General features: G+C 33.9%; 2 protein-coding genes across 2 annotated transcripts; both read right to left on the bottom strand.

Moving 5' to 3' along the window:
• Positions 1-986: 986 nt before the first annotated feature.
• On the bottom strand, positions 987-7,774 carry LOC7496975 (ascorbate transporter, chloroplastic). Its single transcript, XM_024585685.2, has 11 exons — positions 7,517-7,774; positions 5,831-6,339; positions 5,422-5,529; positions 5,064-5,219; positions 4,494-4,709; positions 3,832-4,041; positions 3,462-3,599; positions 2,801-2,902; positions 1,892-1,957; positions 1,563-1,647; positions 987-1,446 (listed from the first exon to the last, which is right to left on the bottom strand). Exons 1-11 carry the CDS (start codon positions 7,569-7,571, stop codon positions 1,349-1,351), a joined length of 1,743 nt encoding a protein of 580 aa, XP_024441453.1. The 5' UTR covers positions 7,572-7,774; the 3' UTR covers positions 987-1,348.
• Positions 7,775-8,967: 1,193 nt separating this feature from the next.
• Positions 8,968-12,543, bottom strand: LOC7494089 (probable glycerol-3-phosphate acyltransferase 8). Its single transcript, XM_002320102.4, has 3 exons — positions 12,120-12,543; positions 11,369-11,681; positions 8,968-10,086 (listed from the first exon to the last, which is right to left on the bottom strand). The coding sequence occupies exons 1-3, from the start codon at positions 12,428-12,430 to the stop codon at positions 9,208-9,210; spliced, it is 1,503 nt and encodes a 500-aa protein (XP_002320138.1). The 5' UTR covers positions 12,431-12,543; the 3' UTR covers positions 8,968-9,207.
• Between the last annotated feature and the right edge of the window lie 10,007 nt (positions 12,544-22,550).

Raw genomic sequence — 22,550 nt, 5'->3', positions numbered from 1 at the left:
TACTGGCTGAATAATATATATTATGGCAATATTTATGAATCTTGAGGGTGGGTGTAGTATAACTGGTTAAATTTTGAATTTGTTTTTAAAAAATTATTAATTTAAATATTATAAATTTAAAAATCATAAAAAAAAACTTTGATAGTTATTAACTCGTAATATTAAAAAAGGATTAGTATAAGTTAGCAAAAATATTTACAATTAATAATAATAAAAAAAAAGAGCTAAGCAGTCTCGGGTGCCAAACTTTTATCCACCGCTTCGTAATCAGCACCCAAAACACTAATTAATTATATATTTTGTCCATAAAGAAAATAGAGACCGGAATCAATCAATCAAACCAGTCAGTGTAAGGTGCTCAGAAGCTATCAATTGGAAAGATTCTGCAAAACATGGAAGAGAATGTATGGGAGTATGATTCTCTAGCTAATATTCCATGGATCATAATATATGTAACAGGGAAACTTTCTATCTTCCCTTCTTTCAGAAAATCTTACGTCCTACTTCAGGAGTTTGTTAACGGTCCAAGCTGAGCCAATTCCCAAGGAATTGAAAGGTTCCTTCAACTGGGATCCTGTGTAACAAGAAGCACGCCTGACAATACCAAATAGCAAATACACATCATAAGCGCTTTACTCTGTCAGTAGCGGTAAGCAACCCAGACATGGAAATTAGGCGCATTGGACGCAAATAGCACGGCGTACAGGCTACTGCTACACCATTAGCTCCATATTATTAGCTCGGCTTCGGCTCTACAAGTCTCTTTTTGGAGAAATTGCTGGTGGACTATTAGCCATATATAGGCCCGGCTACAATTAATAACAACGAAGAACCTCATCAATATGTTAGTTTTGGCATTAATTACTCGAAATTATTTCACAGTTCGTATTGTCAATTTTGTTCGGGACTTGGGAGTACTGCTCTCTGATTCTCTTACAAATTAAGTTGAGATTTATATTGAATTTTCTTAAGCGGATGACAAGCGATTGGAGCATGGTATAGGTAGGTATATGAGCAAAAATTGCCCATCCTCTACATCAGAACCTTGTAAACATGTATTAATTCGAAGGAAAGGAGAGGAGAGGAGAGGACATTTTTCTTGACAAGGAAAGAAAAGGAAATCAACCTATGAAAAGGTTTATAAACCAACCCCAAAACATGTCTGCAGCATATTAAGGGCCTCAGAGATGGTAGGAAAACTTCGATGCGGCATCCTAGCCTTTAATTATTCATCAGGACTTTTATCCTCGCACGTGTGCTACATATGTCCTTTTTCGGTGCTCCCGTCGCTTTATACTTTGGCCTCCTTAGTCATGTAGATGGCATCTTTCCCCATTCTTATATTATTCTAGTCAAGAATTTTCTCTCCAGTTGAAAAAAGGTTCCAGACTACTGTGCCTATGATATAAAGCGCGACGGCCACCTTAAACACATCATCCCAAGATCCTGCAGAAACAGAGATTGAGAAGTAAGCAACAAAATTTGAAACAAAATTAAGGAAATGAAAATCCCCACAACAGATGAAAAGTTAAAGAGTTAACTTGCTTGTAGTAGTGTTTTACCTCTTTGGAGTATGTATCCAGTTGCAGCAGTACCAAAGACACCTGCAAGCACTCCTGCAGTATTTGATAGTCCTAACAGAACTCCCTGTAATTGAAATTTTATTAGCTTACTTTTTACTGCTTTCTTTAAGTTTGTAGACAACTTCTACATAGATTAAGACAGTGATTTTCTGGTTACTGAAGTGTGAAAAAAGAAAAAACAGAATAGGCCATCAGAAAACAAGTTCAATCCTTTCGTCAATGAACAAATACCAATGGGGCCAAAGCATTTAGAAAATCACAATTAAAGGCATTAACATCTACTCATACAAAAGATTGCAATGACTCACAGCATAACGGGGGCCAATATCTTGGTGATTGGAATAGAGACCAGACTGTGAGAAAGCGTCAGACCCCTGTCATCAACAAAGTATACCAAGGTGAGTTTATCCAAGATTTCTACAAAATAAGAGATCATCCTAATTTTATAATTTCCACCTGCTTGCAGACACATATGGACCAATGAATTCTATTTTCTGCCCTTAATTCGTTTATTTTCTGCATTTTCATCTCATTTCAAAAAAAATAAAATGCAGGGGTGTTTGTCCTCCCTCATGGTGGTATTTCTTGGCCTATGAAGTTCGTTTGTGCTCATGCATACAGATTAATTTTTCTCTCTTTTGATTTTCCCACTTAATTTGGTGTCTGTGGAGATGCTTATGGGTTTGCCTTTCAGAAATGAAAAGGAAAGAACAAATGGAAGAGGAAGAAGACCAGAAAGCGGGAAGAGAAGAGTGAAGATATCTATAATGGCAAGAAACCCATATCCAGCTTTAAAACACCGCATAAAAGGAGGTGAACTAGTCTTTCCTTTAGGTGTTCAGACTTCTTGTAACACATCCTCATTCTACATTAAACTTAATGCTCAATTAGAACCTATATCCTTCCATTAAATCAGAGGAAAGGCCACGTGAAAAACCAGTTCAGGACAGTATCAAGTCATGCAAGCAGGGTGAATCTTCAAATTCAATTAGTTGGAATTGGATTCAACTTAACATAGCACTTCAAATTCAAATACTTCGATAGCACATGATAGGATTCACAGACAATTCTTCATTAATTCTTTAAAAACAGTTAGTAGAAACCACCTTTTTTACGCTATATTGGATTGGAAGGTCTTAATATCCATGTTATAGTCAGCAAAACAAATATTAGAAGATGAATGAAACTGGTGAAGGTGGCATTGCTCTAGAACAAACCTGACTGCATGCCATGCAGAGAACAGCCATAGCAGGAGTCCTGACGTGGCTGAGCTGTGTAAGGAAGAAGGCTGGGCCTAAAAACCCAATTGATTGCATGATCTGTAATGTTGAAAAATTTTGGAGCAACCATAACTTGACTTAATGAAAACCTGGTAGCAGAAATTATTGCAAAAAAAGAGGAGTGCAGCACTACCGCTTTGAGCTTATTAAATCTAATCAAATTATTTACTTCATCTGATGAGAAATACAGAAGAATCCCATATAGATACTTCTAGTTCAGTTGTGTGCCTAAAGATCCAATTCTAATTGCATGCTCTTATATTTAATCCATATAGTAAGTAAATTTATTTGTCAATGAGAACCATCCATATGGTTAAAGCCGTGGCATTAGTATGGCCTCTCCGTACTACCATTAAGGCAAAATGGCAAAAGCCACTTGGACAACACTAATGCAGTTTGGATGTATGTGACATATCAGTGCATAGACCTACTGCTCCTTTTCTCATCGGAAAACACACAGAACACCAATGTTCTTAGAAATTAGAATCATCCTCACCATAATAGGATTATTAGTCACTGCCAATAGCAAATATCTAAGTGATTACAGCCTGATAGTACCTAAACACAATTAAGAATAAGAGCAATATTTAGTCCTTGCCTTCCGAACTGTTGTGATAGATAGACCTCTGCTCACAAGTGTGTCGGCAATCCATCCTCCTATATTTGCAAAAACAGCCATGGTCAACCATGGCAAGACACATAATAGGCCTGATTCAGTGAGATTAAACTTCAAAACCTGACAAAACAATCATAAATGGAAAGAAGATATAAAAAAGTTTATTCATGATTCTAAATAATACATATCAACAGAAGGAAAAGGGTACTGATATCTAACTGTAGGAAACGGATTTTTTTCCTGTTGGGATGCAGGTGACTTGGTTATTACAAATTTATACTGTTCAGATAGTGGATTAGCTGAAATCACACATCTATAAATTAGTTCAGCAATCTTGCAGTGGATCAATTACCTGATTGTAGTATGTAGGCATCCACGTTAAGAGAATAAAGGTCCCCCAATTATGACAGAAGTGAGAAATGATGAGAGCCCAAACAGGCGCTTTTGATAATATTAACTTCCAAGGAATGACTGAAACAGGTTCCTTTGCTACATTGCCACCCAAGATAAGCTTCTTTTCCTGCGGACTAAGCTCTGGATCTTCCTTCGGTGAGCTATATGCCTGGAGAAAAATTAATAAAAGCAGCTTAAAGTTTTCAAAGTTCAGTTCCATGCAGTGCCACTGCTATAAGAAGTTCTACATACAACCATTGTTTTCATATTTCAATATGTGCTATCACCAGTCAAGCCCCCTCTCATAAAGTTTCAGGTTGCATACTATCACCAGTGAAATGATTATAAATATGGGGTAGCAGAAATAGATGGTTTCTTATTCCATTTCATAGAATCAACATCACATCATAAGGCGGTAATGGGTTATTTTGGCCTAATGTGAAAGACCATTCAGTCAAGTCAGACAAAATTGTTCTACTGGATATTGCACCACCATAAAGTGTAAGCATATAATTGTCAGTTAGTGTCGTTAATTCTTCATATTTTGTCTAGTGACTTCTATGAACCATACATAGAATTAGAATTTACTGAAAAAAACAGCTTAAAGAAGCATATACTTGCCTTTTTTATCCATAATGCAAACCAGATACTTCCAAGGGAGCCAAATGAGTAGAAGACAGATGCCCACCCAAATTTATGGATTAGCATGGGAGAGACAGCCAATCCTGTGACAGAGCCAAGATACATCCCACTATATACTAGGGCAAGTGATCTGCTTCTCTCAGACACCGGAATCCACTTGGAAAGAATGTTATTCATGGCAGGCATAGCGACACCCTGTACAACAAAGCAAATGATAAGATGAAAATCCTGTATCTGCTTGCCAAAAAGCTAACATCACCCTTTTGAATGCAAATGAGTTGATTCAAAGCAAATCAAATTAAGAGATAAAATTCCCATTTCCTTTTCTTTTTTAAGAACCAAAAAATAATTAACAGATAAAGTATCACACGATATTAGCTTAAGACAATATAGCAATCACAGAGAAGGAAAGCGGTGAAAACATGATTGAAATTTCATAATGGATACCGAGATTAAAATCATTCATCTAATTGAGTTTTTCTTCTTTTTGCAGTATCAAAATGCTTATAAATATTAGAATTATGTCGAAAAAAATACAAATAAACCAACCTCTCCAATCCCCATGAAAGCACGCGTGATCAGCAAAAAAGGAAGCCCAATTCTTGCCGCAATAGGCGTCAGTATTGTAGCTATCGACCACCAAACCACTCCAAAACCCAAAACTACCTTTCCACCAATTCTATCTGCCCATATGCCTCCAACAATCTATGTGCCACAAAAATGAAGTGTTAAGGTTAGATAATGAACTGGGAGAATTTTTTTCCAGTTTCTGGTTCTTGAGATGGGAAAACATAAGTATACTTTGAAACAAGTGCAGATCAATTATAACCACGAGTGCATGCTAATGCAATAAAAACATAGTCATTTTTCATGTATCTCTTACATAGTCTTGTTCTCCAGAGCATACCTGAGTCAGTAGATAGCCCCAGAAAAATGAGGACTGAATTAAACCAACCGTGGCACTGTTCCAGTTGAACTCTTGTGACATGGGAAGTATGGCAATGCTCATGTTAACCTACAATTAGCATTTTAATAAAGTAGCACGTTCAGATGACAGGTTCAAAGTACAATAAATAACTTGTATAGCTCAACTAAGTGTCAATTCAAAAGTAGTTCAGTAATACTGTGAATTGCTCAGGGCAGCTTGAGGCACCTTGCTACTAAAATGAATGTTAAGCTACTTGAAAATTAAAGTACCTAACTTCCTGAAGGTTTTATCTCTGACACACGGAATATGAAACATGTTTACTTGATCAAGAAACTTTAGACCTCTGTGACATGAAAAAAAGAAAGGAAAACCTAAAAGAAGTGCTCACTCGGTCCATGTTGCATAGGAGAAATGCCGTAAAACAGAGTAGTACAATCACCCATCTCTTTGGAACCTGTTCCCACCAAGAAGATGCTAAAACAACCTCACTTGACCCCTCTGCTGCCTTCATGGAGTCCACAGCTGCCGGTTCTGTTATGTCATACTCCTCGGATTTATAATAAGTACGGGTTCTAATCGCCTTGACATGATTGAAATGCTGGCATTTCCCCTTGTTTGGTCGAAGCCAACTGCCTAGTGAGGGATCCGCAGAGAGACAACACTTGCATCTTCCTCTTCTTTGCTGGGGATAAGTGGCTAATGGTTTCAAAATTTTTTCATCTAAATGACCAGCAACTTGAAGAAATGAGGAGCATGAGGATCCAGAAGTGAAACCATTAGCCATTTGGCAATGTAAGCTTTCGTAGAAGATGCTGCCCTGTGCATACCGTGCAGAAGCAATGCCTGATCGCTCTCCCCTATGACGTGAAATGGCTCTTCCTGTTGGGCAAACTTTGCCTGACAATATCAGAAACTCAATGAAACTGGTTCCCCTTGAAAACCATATCGATGCAGATAGAATTTAAAAGAATTTTGATCAAGCAGCATTTAACATAAAGTTTCAGCTATATGCACAGTTTAACGTTGAAGAAAACAAAAGCAGCAGATGGGGCCATAAGGTAAAGGAAAAATGGGCAACTAACCAACTCAGCAAGCACTAAATAGTTTGAATCAATTGTTTATCTAAGCATATGAGTTATAATTCAATTGGCATGCTATATTCTCAATTCCTTGCTAGACTCAAGTTCAAGTATTCCTCAAAAGAAAATGAAAAAAACAAATAAAAATCTAAAATTGTTCTTCTAAAACAATGAGGCCCCGCAAGAATCCATCACACAGCGCATATCATATTGGACCCGCCATTATAGTTGATGTGTCACAATCTGATCGGTCCTGTCAGGGTACCGGACCTAATCTGATGCGGCGAGTTTTCCAAAGCTACTAATGAATAAATAAACAGAATCAATTTAAACTTGACCAATAAATGCTGCTTTAATTATAAAATAATTCAGAAAATATGTTTCGAAAGCTGTTAGATAGAAGTCACTACACAAAGCCAAGACAATCTTTAATTTCTAATTTTCATTATCTTAAATAAACTAAACAAGCTTGTAACCAAAAACAAATCGATTAAACTAGCTGAGACAGAGTTGCATGCACAAAAAATTCTGAAAAAAGGAAATGTTGCATTGATAAGTATTCTAAAAACTTCACATAATTTAGTTGTAAATCCAAACATATAGACAAAATTCATCACTGATCAATAATAAATATGCAGAAAAAAATCAATAACTAATTGCATGCAACTGGATTTCAAGCTGATTACACATGCACACATGTAAATATATTACGTAGAGATTTCTTTCAATAATTTTACACAGCCTTCTCCGCTTCAAATTAGAATTCAAATCCCCAAAAAAAAATTCAGTTACATAATTCTAAATCAGTAAAATAAAGGCATCACATTTCATAGCAGGAAATTAAAGCTTGCAAAAATATACTAAAAAAATGCAGTTCCAAACTCCTCACGCGACAAACACAAAAAAAATTGAACAGATAAAAGTGAAGATAAGTTCAAAAAATGAAAAATAAACTGACAGAGGTTTAAGTTAAGAAAGAAAGAAAGAAAGCCCACCTGAGCCTATAAAAGAACCGAAATTGCGGTTCGAAATGAAGCCACCGATAGCCATTGCTCAAAAACCTTTAACTAACTGGCAGGAGCTAGCAGAGAACTATAGCATTCGAGAGCACAAAGATGGAAGATGGAAGGTTGAATTTCGAAATAAGACACCGTATTTTAGTTTCTTCTTGCCAAGCTCTGGTCTTTTAGTCCAGAGAGGATAACGAGATTGAAGATTTTCTCGACGGTTATTTATTTATTTATTTTTCAAAAGCGGGAAAAATCTCAGTGGTGTATATGCACGGAAATGAGGGTGGAGAGATTGACACGTGTCATGTCATCCTCGTGAAGGAGAGGTTCCCAATAGAAACTGCCAGAATTATTTAGATACCCCTCCACGCAAGTGGAAATGGATGCGGATTTTTCTGGCTAGAGTTTGTAAATAAGGGATGGTAGTATGGTGATTTTGGAATGTTAAATGGAAAAATATGAACTACTTTAAAATATATTAAATGATATTTTTTATTTTTTAAATTTTATTTTTAATATTAACATATTAAATCAATATAAAACATTTAAAAATAATTTTTTATAAAAAAATCAATTTTTAATAAAAATAATTTCCAACTGAAAAAAAATCAAGAAATGCGTGTGGGCCGCTATTTCTCCATCGCAAAAGTTCCTCTCGGATCACCGGAAAAGTTACCAAAAAATGGAGAAGATGGTGTTTTTATTATTGGAAATTAGGGAATGGAAATGATTTACAAGGACGTGGTATTTTATAATTTTGACACGTGGAAAATATTTAAATTATGGTGATGTGACGAGGGGAATCTTCGCTAAGGCATCAGATTTAACAAATTCTCAACCACACTATATATTATAAAAGAACTATTTCTTCCAAATTATTTTCATATTTTATAGGCTGCCTTTTTTTAACATCTTTTTCTTGCATTAGAAAATGAATTCCCAAGGGCCAGCTGTCCTCCGGCGCGATCATCTTTTTGGAACGGTGCTCGACTAGTTGTGGTTGACGGAGCTCCAGTGGACTCTGTTTGAATTGTGGCCCATATATCATTCAGGTTTCATTCTCTTTTGGGCTCCTTCAAAACTGACCTTAGTGTTTTTGTTCCGTGACAAAATCATTATAACTAATTATTATGAGTGAAGTAATGTAGATTTTTTATTAACAGTTTTTTAAGTGACCATAAGTAATTTACCAATATATTTATATTATGTATTTTGTTTTTATTATTTATTTCAAAAACATGTGTTGATTTATCAACGATTTATTTGGAAAATAATTACTTGCTTAAATAACCAGGTGTTATGTATGAGAGAGCTATGAGATTCATCGATAATAAATATTTTAAGTATATTATTTTATATATTATAACTTTCTGAAATAGAACACCGAAATGAGACGATGCATGTCAAAGATTTTCGTACCAGTAAAAAACCCGGAATAACATTCAAAACGATAATAATATTAATATCAGTATTTGACCAATAAGCAATTCTTGACAACCTAAATTCTTCAATTTTAAACTTCGAAATAGATACACGTTCAAAACAACTTTATATCGCATGACACAACAACCTAAATTCTTCCTCAAACAATGACTTGAAAACACCAGATCACTAAGAGCCCTCCAATCAACTCCTCCATTAACCAGAGTTCCCTTGTTAAATCACGAACCAGCCTTTTATTTTTTGGCATTGTGCATTGACTCGACCTTACCATCATTCCCACCAAGCAACAGGTACTTGTCCTTCCTGGTCAACCCAGTGTTCTCGAATCCTAACACTTCACCCAACACTTTCTGCACATAGTTTGCCACCTCGATCGAAGATTTGCCACCAGCCTTGACCGTCATTTCCTCTGGCAAGCGATCAAGGAATGTCACTTCGTAAGTTGGCCTCGGGTTCATGAAGAAAAAATAAGGATCCCAGAACTTGACACCACGCACGGTCGTGCCATAAAACATGTTTTGTTTACAATTGACTGCCACGGGCACAATCCTATCACTCAACTCTGCAAACAATGCACTAAATCGCAGCAAGAACTCCTCACGACAAGTGGTTCCCTCCGGACACACCACTAGATCACCCTTTTGAAGTATGGATGATATTCTTGCAGCATCAGCCGCGCGATCACGAGTCAAAGCGATGGCTGGGATTGGTGAAAGAAACCTCGAGAGACGGCTTACGCTGTACGTAACACACGAGACTTTGCGTCCAAGTGCTATGGCTATGACAATTGGATCCAGGGCTGTACGGTGATTGCAAACATAGAGATTTCCTGGGGTCCCAGGTGATGGGGCAGGAGGTGGGGTCCCACGAATGACCAGGTGAATGCCAAGCATTTCGTATGTGTACCGTACGATGCGTTCTGGGAGTGGGAGGTTGAAGTAGACGCGAATGATGGAGAGGATGAATCCAAACGGCAACCAAATGTAAGTGATCAAGGCATTGAGTGGGTCTGGACGTTGAACAAGACGGCCATCATGGAAGATGATACGATTTTTGAGGCGATCCCGCGGTAGTGGAGTCGCTGATTTGCTGCGATGCACCATGTAGCCCTCCTGTTTATCACAAGTTAGGAAGCACCAGATGGAAACACTCATTTCCTGAATATATATATATCACTTGTGTGTGTTTCGTAAATATGTGTTAGAAACCAAATAGCAGCAATAACGATAATATATATTGAGATATCATTACTATTAAAAACATATTTTAGTTATAGTTCGATGTAAATTTCATATCGCTATATTTACATGAACGGATTGAAATTATAGCCGATAGCTTAAAATTTATCTATTTCCCAGGTAGTTTGTACTTATTCATTGCTTCTGGCTCTCCCTGCACTCTCCTATGAGACAAGAAAGAGTGAGGCTTTAAATTTCAATTCTACTCGTAATTGAAAGAGAAAAAAATTATCACCGATACCCTTTAAAAAAAATACCATATCGGATTTTATACGAACTTTAAGATTGGGCCAGCAGCAAAGAGCAAGAACAAACTGCTCAGAAAACAGAACCAATTGTAGGGTCTAGAGGCGATTGAAGATGGGCCCACTAAATATCAAGCCCAAATACTCTTCAACTATATCAGCGGCTGTTGGCCCGATTTTAATAAGAAAGCTAAATGCTTGTAGTGGACCACCTAATCGTTTAGCTGGCTGCCGTACGTCGGCAGGTAGGTGGATTGTTAAGATTGCGGGTCCCGTGAATTTAAGACTTCAGCCAGCCCTTGGCAAATCTTATCACTTGTTTTTATTTATTTTTAAGACCACCTTTACCTTTTTACTCCCGACATTTAGCTCAAGGAGACAATTGACTTTGCCATTGTTTCCTGATTTACCTAGCCATTTACCACTTACATCTTTATCAAAGAAACAAGATTCTAAAATGGCAGCAAAAGAAATTACAAATAACACAAACATGTATGAATGATTTTAATACAGCAAATAGCAAGCCATGCTTTAATAAAAATGAAAAAGATTGTAACATCATCTCATTAGAAACACCTACAGGCACACCAATCTACTCTGTCATGCTTCGCACAAGTGCGATACCATCATGAGAGAGATGCTTAATGATAATTAGGCCTTGCTTGCATAGTTTGGTTACTTGCCAGATAAATACTAGGATGATTATGACAATTGACCTTCTTCTATATCATGTGATTAGTTTATTGGCAAAAAGGTCAACATGTTTTTTACTTTTTTATACGACGAATGCAGAAATGTTTTAGTGATTACATATGAACAATTAAGTGGATAAAGTTCCCTGCGCCATGTATTCGACTTGCAAAATTATGGTATTATTAAATTTGGAGAGGTAAGATAATTAAAGCACAAACCTTGCAAAGGGACATGAAATCATGATCAGTCTTGCGGTCACCAATACCAAGATCCGGTGCTTCCTCTCCAAACTCCTTTAAAACAGCCAATTCTTTCCACTTGCCCACCAGAACACCAGGCTTCTTAACAAATCCTGTAGCCCTCTTGGTCTTCGGGTTCACTTCAATCTCCGTGCCCAAAACCTTATCTCCACCGAGAAAATCCTTCACAAAAGGCTCAACCATTATAGTTGGATTTGCTGTCACCACCACCTTTCTCTTGCACCTATCAAACACCTCAAAACTCTCCGATCTAACATCTGCAGCATAAAACCTACCACGACAATAAACTCAGTTAATTAGCATTAATGATAAAACTACTCCCAAAACCCAAATATTGTTAATCTAAACATAATTTCATTAAAAGCTGACTCGACCCGCAAGAAAATGCGAAGTCTATTCAGATGAATAGCAAGGGAAGGTTATTAAGCCAGGATCAAAGGGAGTTATTATTGTACGGGAACACCACTGACCACAGAATTTATATAGCCGTTGACTAGTTTGTTGACCTTTGTATTTTTCTTCACCAAAAAGGCTTCAAAATCCATGTCAAGCTCACTTGATTTTTTTTTATCAGTAAAATTGTTAAAAAAAAGTATGAATAAAGTATATATTGAGATTAAGTGACTCCAGAAGCAGTAAAAAGAAGTATTGAACAGCAATTAGCTAATTCAATTAAAGCCAGATATTAAGCAATTTAAATTTCAATTACCTAGGCAATACAGCGCGTGAAACAAGTTCAATATCACGGATCTTGAGCCCAGACATAGAAATGAAGATTAACATTTGTATCCCCAAGGCTTCAGATATGAAGAGGTAAGACACGATGACGATAGGCAGTGAAAGAAGTAAAACAAGACCACGAAAGAGGCTTCCAGCTTCAACAGCAACAATCATAAAGTATGGAAACGAGCTACTCGACACAAGGAGTGTGCCATCAAGATCCGCTGCTATAGATTGGTGCGTCGTGCCGTTACAGGCCGTTATCGGCGGAAATTTTTTTGCGGGTTTCGTTGGCGACATGGTAACTGTTCGCTCTAAACTCAAGTGTTTTCAAGCACCTCGCTCTCTCTCTCAGCGTAACTTCTCCTCTCCTTTCCTCTCTTTTTGCAGAGTCATGAAGCTGCAGTAGGAGAGGGAAGTCCCGTTTTAAATGGGAGCGTTGGCGTGTGAAATTACAAAACTAGGCCTGGAGGAGTTTTTCCTTTATAACGTGTTTTCTGGTACAGCTGCATTTATTCGTTGTGCTTGTGAAAAATTAAAAAACTGTGTGGTGATATGATAGTACCGCTACGTGTTTTTAAAATATCTCTATATTACATCACTAGCATGTCTAAAATAGTAAAATGTCTAAAATTTTCATTCCACATCCTTTAATTTTTAAATTTTTTTAATTATTATTAATATAAATATCCGGATTAGTATACGTACATTCTAACTAATTTTATAATTTTAAAATTAATAATTATATAAGTTTTTAATGACTATCATATTAGCAACCACAATTAATTTTTAACTTTTAATCTACGCTCTTTGATGTTTTTTTTTTCTTAGAATATAATGTTGAAGGATATATTTCAATAAAAAAATTAAATTATATTTTATTAATGTCTCAAAATATAAGAGATAAATTTATTTTATTAAAAAAAAAAAATATAAAATAAATTTATTTTTATAATAGTCTTGAAATAAATTTTTACATTTTCAGATGTAGTATAAGTCCCTACCATCTTCATTTTTTCTTTATCAAAACAGTGACCAAGTGTTACGTTATTAAATTTATGAAAAGGATCGCTTTTAAGGACACGAAAAAAATAAATTGATGGATATTTTCGTGTACAGCTCCCCGGATTCTTTTTTAAAACCCCGATTTGAATATTTTCGTTTATTGACAGGGCAGTTGCAGCTACCAGCGGCCGTGGAAAATAGCTTCAAGTGGCAGAGAAGTTTCACCTTGACTTTAAGGAGGTGTGATTTACTTCTCCATTGTTTCAAAAATAAATAAACAAATAGTAGTGCTATTTTTTTACTTTCCATTCTGCTCTCTTTTTTTAATTCAAGTCTGACAGAAGCGAGAAAGATGTTTTTTTGGCAAATGTTGGTGGCCTATTTTTCTCTTTCAAGGTTTTTTATAGTGAAGTTTATTGGATCATGAATATATTGAACCAATTATTGAAAAAAAAGTATACAAGAAGAGTAATTTTCTTGTTTGATTTTGTTTTGCTCAGGTGTCTGACTTTTTATTTTATTTACTTGAGTTATTTATTTTTTATTTTATTTTATTTTTTATTAATATGGGTGTCCGGCTCATTTTGCACGTACCTCGACTAATTTTACGGGTTCTGAAGTTAACGGCCATATAAACCTCCAGTAACTATCATATTAGTAACTATAAAACTCGAACTGAAAGAATAAGAAAAACAAAACTTTTAGTCTTAAATTCTTGATACTGTACTAACTACTAATAGATGGTTATTAATCTTTTATTTTATATTATTTATAACAGGGCATTCCATCATCCAAGACTGTTAAATGCCTCTAGATCATGAAAAAACGTGTGGGCGTGTGTATATATAACGATGAAAATTTCAAAAAGAAAACAAAGCAAGAAAACAATGGAAACATTAAAATTTCAATGAATTCTCAAAAATTTCTCGTTTCGAAAACATTTTTCATCCCTCGTCTAATTTTATGATAAACAATTAAAAAATTATAATATTTCCTTAGCACGAGGTTTAGTGGCATTCTTGAACCACTTTGAGTTAACATACAATTCACCAACTTCTGACCCATTATTTTATACTCAGCCTCGAATGACCTGAGAACGCATGTGTCTTGTAATACTAGTTAATTTTAAGGATCGAATTGAACATTATTTTTAAATGAGAAAAATAAATAAAACGCAAGCAATGTCACTTACTCGTTTTTAGCATGAAGAAAATTTTTAATTTATTATATTTTAGCGGCCAGTTCTTATTGCTAATAACAAATTATATATATTTTATAAGAGATTCTTACAAATACAGTTAATTCATCTAGAATATAAGAGGAGAAAAATTAAAGACATGTAAAACTATTTTTTTTTTCAAACTACTATACAACTAAAAAGCAACGTAAAATGATCAAGTCACTGTCTAAAAAAAAATTGATTCAATTTTAAAAAAAAATGATAGAAATCAATATTTAAATAAAAACACTTAATAAAATGAATAGAAAAAAAAACAAAAATAAAGAAATCAGGCCAAACTCTTGTTTTAATAAAAAAAGCTTAAGCCAACCCGGGCCACACTCCTAGTCTTAATATACACTCCTAGTCTTAATATAAAAGCTTAGGCCAACTTTGAGAAATGTAACTCAATTGGTTAGATTCTAGATTTGCTTTCTATAGGTCATCAATTCGAGTCTCATGGATCTTAGGGTCACTGAAGGCTTATATGGTCGTTAACTTCAGGGCTCGTGGGACTAGTCGAGGTGCGCGCAAACAAGCTTGAACACTCACGTTAATAAAATAAAATAAAAAGCTTAAGCCCACACTTGTTTTTTTTTTTTCGGAGCAAATGAAGTGGTCACTGGCTGGTCTTTTTTCTATTATTTTAAGTGGTTGAAAAATCAAGATCCATGTTTTTTAGATTTTAAAACCTAATTTTCAGTTTTTTTTTATCTTAAAACACCCCTAAAATATAATATAAACCTGAAAAAAACATAACAACCCTTACACCCTAAAATCACTCTATAAAATAAAAGATCAACTAAATAAAAAAAACCTCGATTTATTTTTCCCTCCATGTCTAAAAAAGAAAAACATTTCCACCACCTTCTCTCGGAAAAAGAAACCCATGATATAAAGATCCTTGTTTTACTGACCATAAGGGTAACCAAACAACAACTTTTTTTTTTCATTAAGTTTTTCTATCTGTTCTCAAATCTAGAAACAGAAACAAAAACTTATGAACTAAAACCAAAATTCTAAAATTTTAGAGATTAACCATTCATTTTTTTATGTTTTTGTAGATTTAGAATTTTATCTCATAGGATTGGTCATTACAAACCAGTTGAGCTAAAAATAACACAGTTTGACTATGTGACATATTTATAACCCGACATGATTAAACTATGTTATTTCATCGCAAAAAAAAACTTGCTTTTAAATCAATTCGTTAATTTTTTAAATTTTGTTTCCTAATTACCCAATTTATCCCAAAACATGTTAGATTTATGTATAGCACTTATCTCCATTACCCCGTGCATCAATGCAAACACTATCTTATGATCATATGCCTCCAATCACGGATAACCTTTTTTTCAACAGTACAGAATGGCAAACAGCAAAAGTAAGCACTATTAATTATTTCTTCAATAACAGGGCGGGCCTGGCGGCGCTATGCAAACAAAACTTGCACGCCATCGCCATATCTTGTTTTTGATTACCAGCAGCAGAAGAAAAAACTCCCTTCTGTTGCGCAAATTGACTTTCGAGTCCAAACGCGATTTTATGCACCCATAAAAAAATAAAACAAAAACGTAAAACTGGGTTTGCTTCAAATTACCCCATGAATGATCCACAGCAGCTAGAATTAGTGAAAAAATGTGCTCGATGACGATGAGGGAGGGTCCAAACTCCCAAGTGCATGTGTCGATTTGTTGAATATACAGTAGGAAATCCGTGGTACGTGGAATTTTGGATTCGCATAGAGCTGTACTGTTAACGATTGAATAATGTTTGCAATGTTTTTCAGAGAAGAGTGAGGCTGTGACATGCTGCATCCGTGCTTAGGCACATGAAGCATTTATATTTCTTCTATTTTCTACTCATTTAAGACGTCCAAGTTGTTTGCCTATCTCGTGCGTTCCACTACCATGCACATGGTTTGATAAAAAAGCTTGATTGCTTCTAGCTATAACTTCCCTGGCATGCATAAAAAATGGAAGAGAAGAGGCTACCACAAAAACTAAAGGCTTTGACTTAATAACACAGCTACAAAAAGTATTGATAAAATAGAATAGTCTGTACTTTTCACAATCTCAAAACACAGTATATATAAAGAAGCTAAGAATGGAAAATATGATATTAGTTAAAAATTGTCCAGCTAACAAAATAAATAAAATAATATATAGATTGATGTAAGCTTTTTTTTAGGGTAAATTTCTCTTTGAGAATTTTTAAAGACCCGTTCCTCAAATAAACTAAATGTTGATTTTAAATTTAAAATAATTGTTTTATACATTAAAAAAAAAACAAACATTTTTATCTATCAAATTAACAGCTTGAAATTTTCTCTCTTCTATTCTTACGAGAATTGAATCCCATGCTAGAAAACTACTGAACTAGTCAACTCCCCTCCCCTCGCCACTCCTCAACCCCGGTGGCTCGACAATTATTCTAGTGGTAAAAACTAAAAAGTACATGTTTCGACCCATTCAACTGCACGCCGGTTTTTAAATGCCACATGGGAGAAGTTAATTCGTGACATTGACCTTTTAATTCATGACATGTCGATGAACATTACATTCAGTAACTGACTGCCATGGAAAAACTCTGTCAATCAAACACGAAACATTGTGGACCTCAAGTGGTCCACGGTGTTTTTTTATTATTATTATTCATTGGGATTTGTTTAATTTATCCTTCTTCTTCTTCTCTTCTTTTAACTAAGCATTTATCTGGGATGCATTTTGTGGTTTGTTGCGGTTTAGTATTTGGAGATGCGAATAAATTCGTGTTTTAAAAAATTTAATTATTTTTTATTAAAAATTAATATTTTTTATATTTTAAATTATTTTAATATGTTAATCTCAAAAATAATTTTAAAAAAATAAAAAAATATTATTTTAATGTATTTCAGCATGAAAAACAACCACAACCACACTCTCAAACAATCAATTACTATGTTGGAAAAAAGAGTTGTCAGCTCAGTTTTTACTTGGTTTGGAAAATCAGCTAGGAAAAAAAACTGTTTTTTTAGTTATTTAAAAGTGATCAAGGGTAAAATCTTTTTTTATAAATTATAAGGCCAAAATAGGAAGAAAAAAACTATTATTGTAGAAGTAGAAAAGGACTCCTTTTCTACTTGAAACCATGTCTCGTCACACCATTCCATCGATTGTTAGTTTCTTACTGGTGGCCTAACTTCAACTAAGTTTGGTGATATTGTTTAGATTAAATATAATCAAGAAAGATGGCTTTAAAACTCAGCTTTGAGTTGTAAAGTCCAATCAGTTAAACCTCTTAAGTAATACGAAAACAACCATATCAGAAAAAATAGTTTTGCCATATTTCTTTTTTTATTATGACAAATGAGCCCATATTCTCTCCAATTCATAAAGATTTTTTCTCTCACGTTACCGTATGATGGTTTGGTTTTTCAACTCAGTCTTGTTGAGTTGACAAGCCGAGATTAATGTTCCAACTCAATCATGTTCAATTAACAGGCCAGGATTAATGTTAAAAACTCGTCTAATAATATTCGCCAGAATTCACATGTGACCAGGATTAACGGTTAGATATTCCCAAAGCAAGTTTCATAGCTACAGTTACCTAGCTATATCTAAAGCCAGTGCATTCATGACTCTCTTTTTTCAACGGCCCCTCTCATATTCAAAACATTTATGATCTCTCATAAGAGCAAACTCAGCAGCACATTTGCTTCTGCTGATGCCCAGTTTGAGCAAACTCAGCAGCACATTTGCATCTGCTGATGCCCAGTTTATTTTTACGGGTGGAAAACGTTTTTGTAAAAAAAAAATTCAAGTGTTTTTTTCTGTGTTTTTGTTGAAGAAAGAGAGGCTTTCAGAGTTGAAGCAGCATTCGAGAGAGGTCTAGCATGCAGTACACTGGCTGTCTCAGTATTAATTACTGCAACTGAAAAATAAATGCGGGGCGTAATTAAAACTAAGGTCGTTGAGTGTTGTCATAAGCAAGACAAGTTGCCTACTAGCAATTTTTTCCCATTAATTATAGATGGAGTGGTTGGAGTCTTGAAGGTTTTAACAGTATCATGTGTTTTTATTGGCCGACACGCTTCAATGGTGTGGACAAATGTCGCCTCCATGGACTCAGGGCCTTAATTTTTGAGATTTGTTTGTCTACTAGCTAGAAATCCTTGCTGTTACTATTTCAATCACTTGGATGCCCTGCGTTATCGAGATAAAATAATTTTGACAGTTTAATTATTCATACATGATCAGTTATTTAATAATTTTATATAAATTAAAAATGATTAACTCAGATTTTATATAATGTTTATAGCATTTTTTTCAACTTGGTGTTGGTGTTTGAATTTTTTTTATTGATTGAAATTAAATTTAGAAAAAAATTATCCTGAAATTAAAATAAAAAAGTAATAGAGAATTTAAAGGATATATTATATATTTATTTTTTCAATCCATATATATCGAGTTTAAATTCTTAATTAATAACATTTTTTAAAGAAATACTATTACTTAATTTATGATTTTATTAGGATCGATAAACGCCTTAATTGAAAAGTAACAGGGGTTCAAATAATATATAATTCAACTTCTCTACTATCTTAAATTAAAAAAAAAAACTTGAAGGTTCTTTATGTAAATTAATATACTTTAAGAGATTTTTTTTCCCTCACTAAAAAGTATTCAACATTCATCTTAAATTGAAGTTAATTTATGGTATTAATTTACAACTAGTTTGATAACAAAATGATTTATAATAAACTTACGTTAAAAAATCATAATTCAAAATTCTTCGTCATTAAACTTTGTTTATTTTTTTTCCAACTTGATATCAATATTTTTATTTCTTTTGCATTTTATCTGTATTTGGTAATAATTAATTAATGACACGTTTTATGTTACAATATTGGAATACATGACAAAACATTACTGATTAAAATTTATATAGAAGTAAGATGCGTGTCTTAACTGTAAAAAATAATTAGAGATGTTTATGTTTTACTAGCTACTTGATATGTTTTATATATAGATGATATTGATTAAGTGGTGGAACTAAGGTTTGACATGGAGTGTTTTGCTTCTTTTGTAATTCCAGGAAAAGAAAATGCCTGGTGAACACGGTGTGATGGGATGGATACCTTCGGCATGCTTAGGTACCGTAATGCACCGAATTCTGTTTTTAGATGTTTTTTAAGAGGTTTTTTCCTTTGAAAAATATTACATTGATAAAAAAATTTAGTGTGTATAAAAAAATAAAAAATTATTTTAATACACTTTCAAGCAAAACACAATTTTAAAAAACATCATGAACCACAAAAGCATCATTCAAAATTCTTTTGCATATCAAACACACACTTATAACTTTGATTTTTTTACACTCATAAGGTTGGTTTGTTTTGTATAAAATATTTTACAAATAAAAAATAGTTTACATGTAAAAAAATTTTTCATAAAATATTTTACATGCAAAATGTTTTTTAGTTGTGAAGGTGGTCAGATAGTGGTGATGGTAGCGGTGATGATGGCGAAATGACAGTGGTGACGAGGTGGTCATGATGATGGTGAAAAACGAGGCGTGAAAGGAGGAGGAGGTGGTGGTGGTCATGACGGTGGTGGAGAAGGAGGTGGTGATAATAGTGGTGAGGTAACAATAGTAAAAGAAGTGATGGTAGTGAAGTGACCATGGTGACGGTGAAAAGATAAGTGATGAAGGAGAAAAAAGGAGTGAAGATGAGATGGTTGTGGCAGTAATGAATGTGGGGGCAATGAAAGAAGAAATTGTTGATGTTGGTTAAAATAGTTGGACAATATTGTAAATAGATTATTATTTGTAAAATATTTTATGAAACTTTACGAGTTGAAAATATTTTTTTAGTAAATCAACTAAGTTTAAAGGTTGATAATAAAATATTTTACAAAAAAACAAACATGAAAAAATAATTTTTAAAAATATATATTAGAAAATATGAAAAATATTTTTTTATAAAATATTTTACACAAAATAAGCAATTTCTCAGTAGGATTATATAGGGACATATAGTCCTCTTAATAGAAGACTTAAAAGTCACAAGTAAAAATCCCAAAGTATTTTCTGCTTAAAATATCAATACGAATGGTAATTACACAGATTTAATGGGTATTTTGCATTACCCAACCTAATTGGATCAGATTTTTATCTGATTTGATTATAATTAATGTGGATCATCATTATTATTTTTGTATTTTTTTTTGTTAATATAATGATTACTATAAACCCTACAAAACATTAATTATTCCATATTTACTTTTTTTCTAACTAAATTTTAATATTTCTTCATATGTATAATTATTACCAGTATTGTAAGAATCATAGCAAAATCAATCTAAATTTTTAACTTTACTTTATAATTAAAGTTTACTCTATAACTGTAGAGACATAGTAATGATTATTATTAATTGAAAATATGTAGAGGTAGAAGTGTATTAATGTCCCTCGAGATTCCACGTAATAAATGGCATATTAGGTTAGTTGATGTGTGTGTGTATCGAGATAAGCGGTCCAGGTCATTTAAAAAATAATAAGCATACTAGTCAATGTCATTATAATGATTTCTAAACATGAAAGAGATATCAAAAGATTCATATACAATACCTTACCGATCACCAATAATTTCCTAATCAGTACATATTACTAAATTACATTTATATTAATTTATCAAAAATTGATTTTGTGAGGCATTATAAGAAAAAAGATTAAATAGATAATGAAAAAATAAAAAACATTGGGTAAAGTCAAGTACTAAATAAGTATACGAAGACTCTAGTTTTTTTTGCGTTTGAAAATTGCTTTCTGAAAATGTTTATTTTTAATTTTTAATTTTTTTTAATGATTTTTTATTATTTTTAAGTCAAGGATAAATTTTTAAAAATAAAAAATATTATTTTAATATATTAAAAAAAAACATTTTTTAAAAAAATAATTATCATAATCTCAAACATTTTCAATAAAAGACCCTTTACAATTTACCCTATCCAACCTAAACTAGACACGGGTTGAATACAAAAAATAATTATAGATATATCGAATCGGGTGCGGGTATGTGAAAAAACCAGCCCTGACCCGACACCACCCATCATCATCCCTAACTTAGCCAAGTAACTAACAGCTCTCTCATATAAAGTTGAGCATGAAGTGAGATTTAGGAGTTCAGCTTACCCCTTGCTTCTTAGAAAAGAGCAAGGTTGAGCAATATAATGCATTTCTGATGACGACAGAGGTTAACTTGGAACTTACAAACAAGGTTCTTGAAAACATTTCCTAGTTAAAGCTTTACCAGTTAAGGCATATCTCAAGAAAAAAAAATAAAAAAAAATACAGAGTGTAGTGACGATTAATGCATGCAATGTGTATTAGCTTGTGAATTCCACAGCTAGCATGGTTTGATTTTGACAGTCACGATTATACCAGCAGCTATCATCGGCGCCGTTTCTCTTAATTAATAGTAGCCTTTTTGGATAGGAATTTATTACGGCAGATAGAAATTCAGGACGGAAACTTGTAGACGTTGACTTCGAATTACATCAGAACATCATTTTCACCTATCAAAATACAGAATATATATATTGATACCAGATCCTCATCTAGCGGCTCCACCTCTTACCCAGTTTTATTGCGGAAGCTAAAATTCTAGGCCCAGAAAATGTAATCAACTACTCCCAGACCGTTTCTTGTACAATGCTATATGTGCTAAGAATTTGATCCAACATGGCCTAGTTCAAAAAACAACCATAAACAATCCAAACGAGAAGGGAAAGGTATATGCTTTTCAAACGATGAATGAATCTGCTATCTATATATGCTATCATTTTGGGTACCAATTCAATTACAAGAAAGAAATTTTATCATGATACACTTGTGGGTACGATTACGGATGGTTTACTTATACGCAGAACTTTTTCTCTCGATTAACTCAATTAAAAATACCATGGTAGTTTTAAAAAAATGGCGGAAAGGATACAATGAAGAGTCCAACTAGCTTTAGGAGAACAAATCTCCTTGTAGGTGGGTTGTGCAACAAGCTTGAGACCTTGACACGTAGTTTTCTACAATATTAAATGGAGAAATTAAGAGCTGTAAATGCAAAGGAAATCTTATTAGTTAGGCAGATGCAACGCCCACCAACCTCGCCAGTGATGCTCGTATTGATCATGTTTGCTGGGGCTGGTGTTCAAACAA

Source organism: Populus trichocarpa, chromosome 14, assembly GCF_000002775.5.
Source record: "Populus trichocarpa isolate Nisqually-1 chromosome 14, P.trichocarpa_v4.1, whole genome shotgun sequence".
In the NCBI taxonomy this organism is placed as follows: Eukaryota; Viridiplantae; Streptophyta; class Magnoliopsida; order Malpighiales; family Salicaceae; genus Populus; species Populus trichocarpa.
Note: the sequence above shows the minus strand (reverse complement) of the source record. Positions and strands in the feature narration are given on the sequence as shown.

Coding starts and splice junctions, on each gene's coding strand:
- LOC7496975 (XM_024585685.2), bottom strand. CDS start 7,571: ATGGCTATCGGTGGCTTCATTTCGAACCGCAATTTCGGTTCTTTTATA. Junction 5,220..5,421: donor GGGGCTATCTACTGACTCAG/GTATGCTCTGGA, acceptor TGTGGCACATAG/ATTGTTGGAGGCATATGGGC. Junction 4,042..4,493: donor TTGCATTATGGATAAAAAAG/GCAAGTATATGC, acceptor ATTTTTCTCCAG/GCATATAGCTCACCGAAGGA.
- LOC7494089 (XM_002320102.4), bottom strand. CDS start 12,430: ATGTCGCCAACGAAACCCGCAAAAAAATTTCCGCCGATAACGGCCTGT. Junction 11,682..12,119: donor TCACGCGCTGTATTGCCTAG/GTAATTGAAATT, acceptor TTGTCGTGGTAG/GTTTTATGCTGCAGATGTTA. Junction 10,087..11,368: donor ATTTCATGTCCCTTTGCAAG/GTTTGTGCTTTA, acceptor TGTGATAAACAG/GAGGGCTACATGGTGCATCG.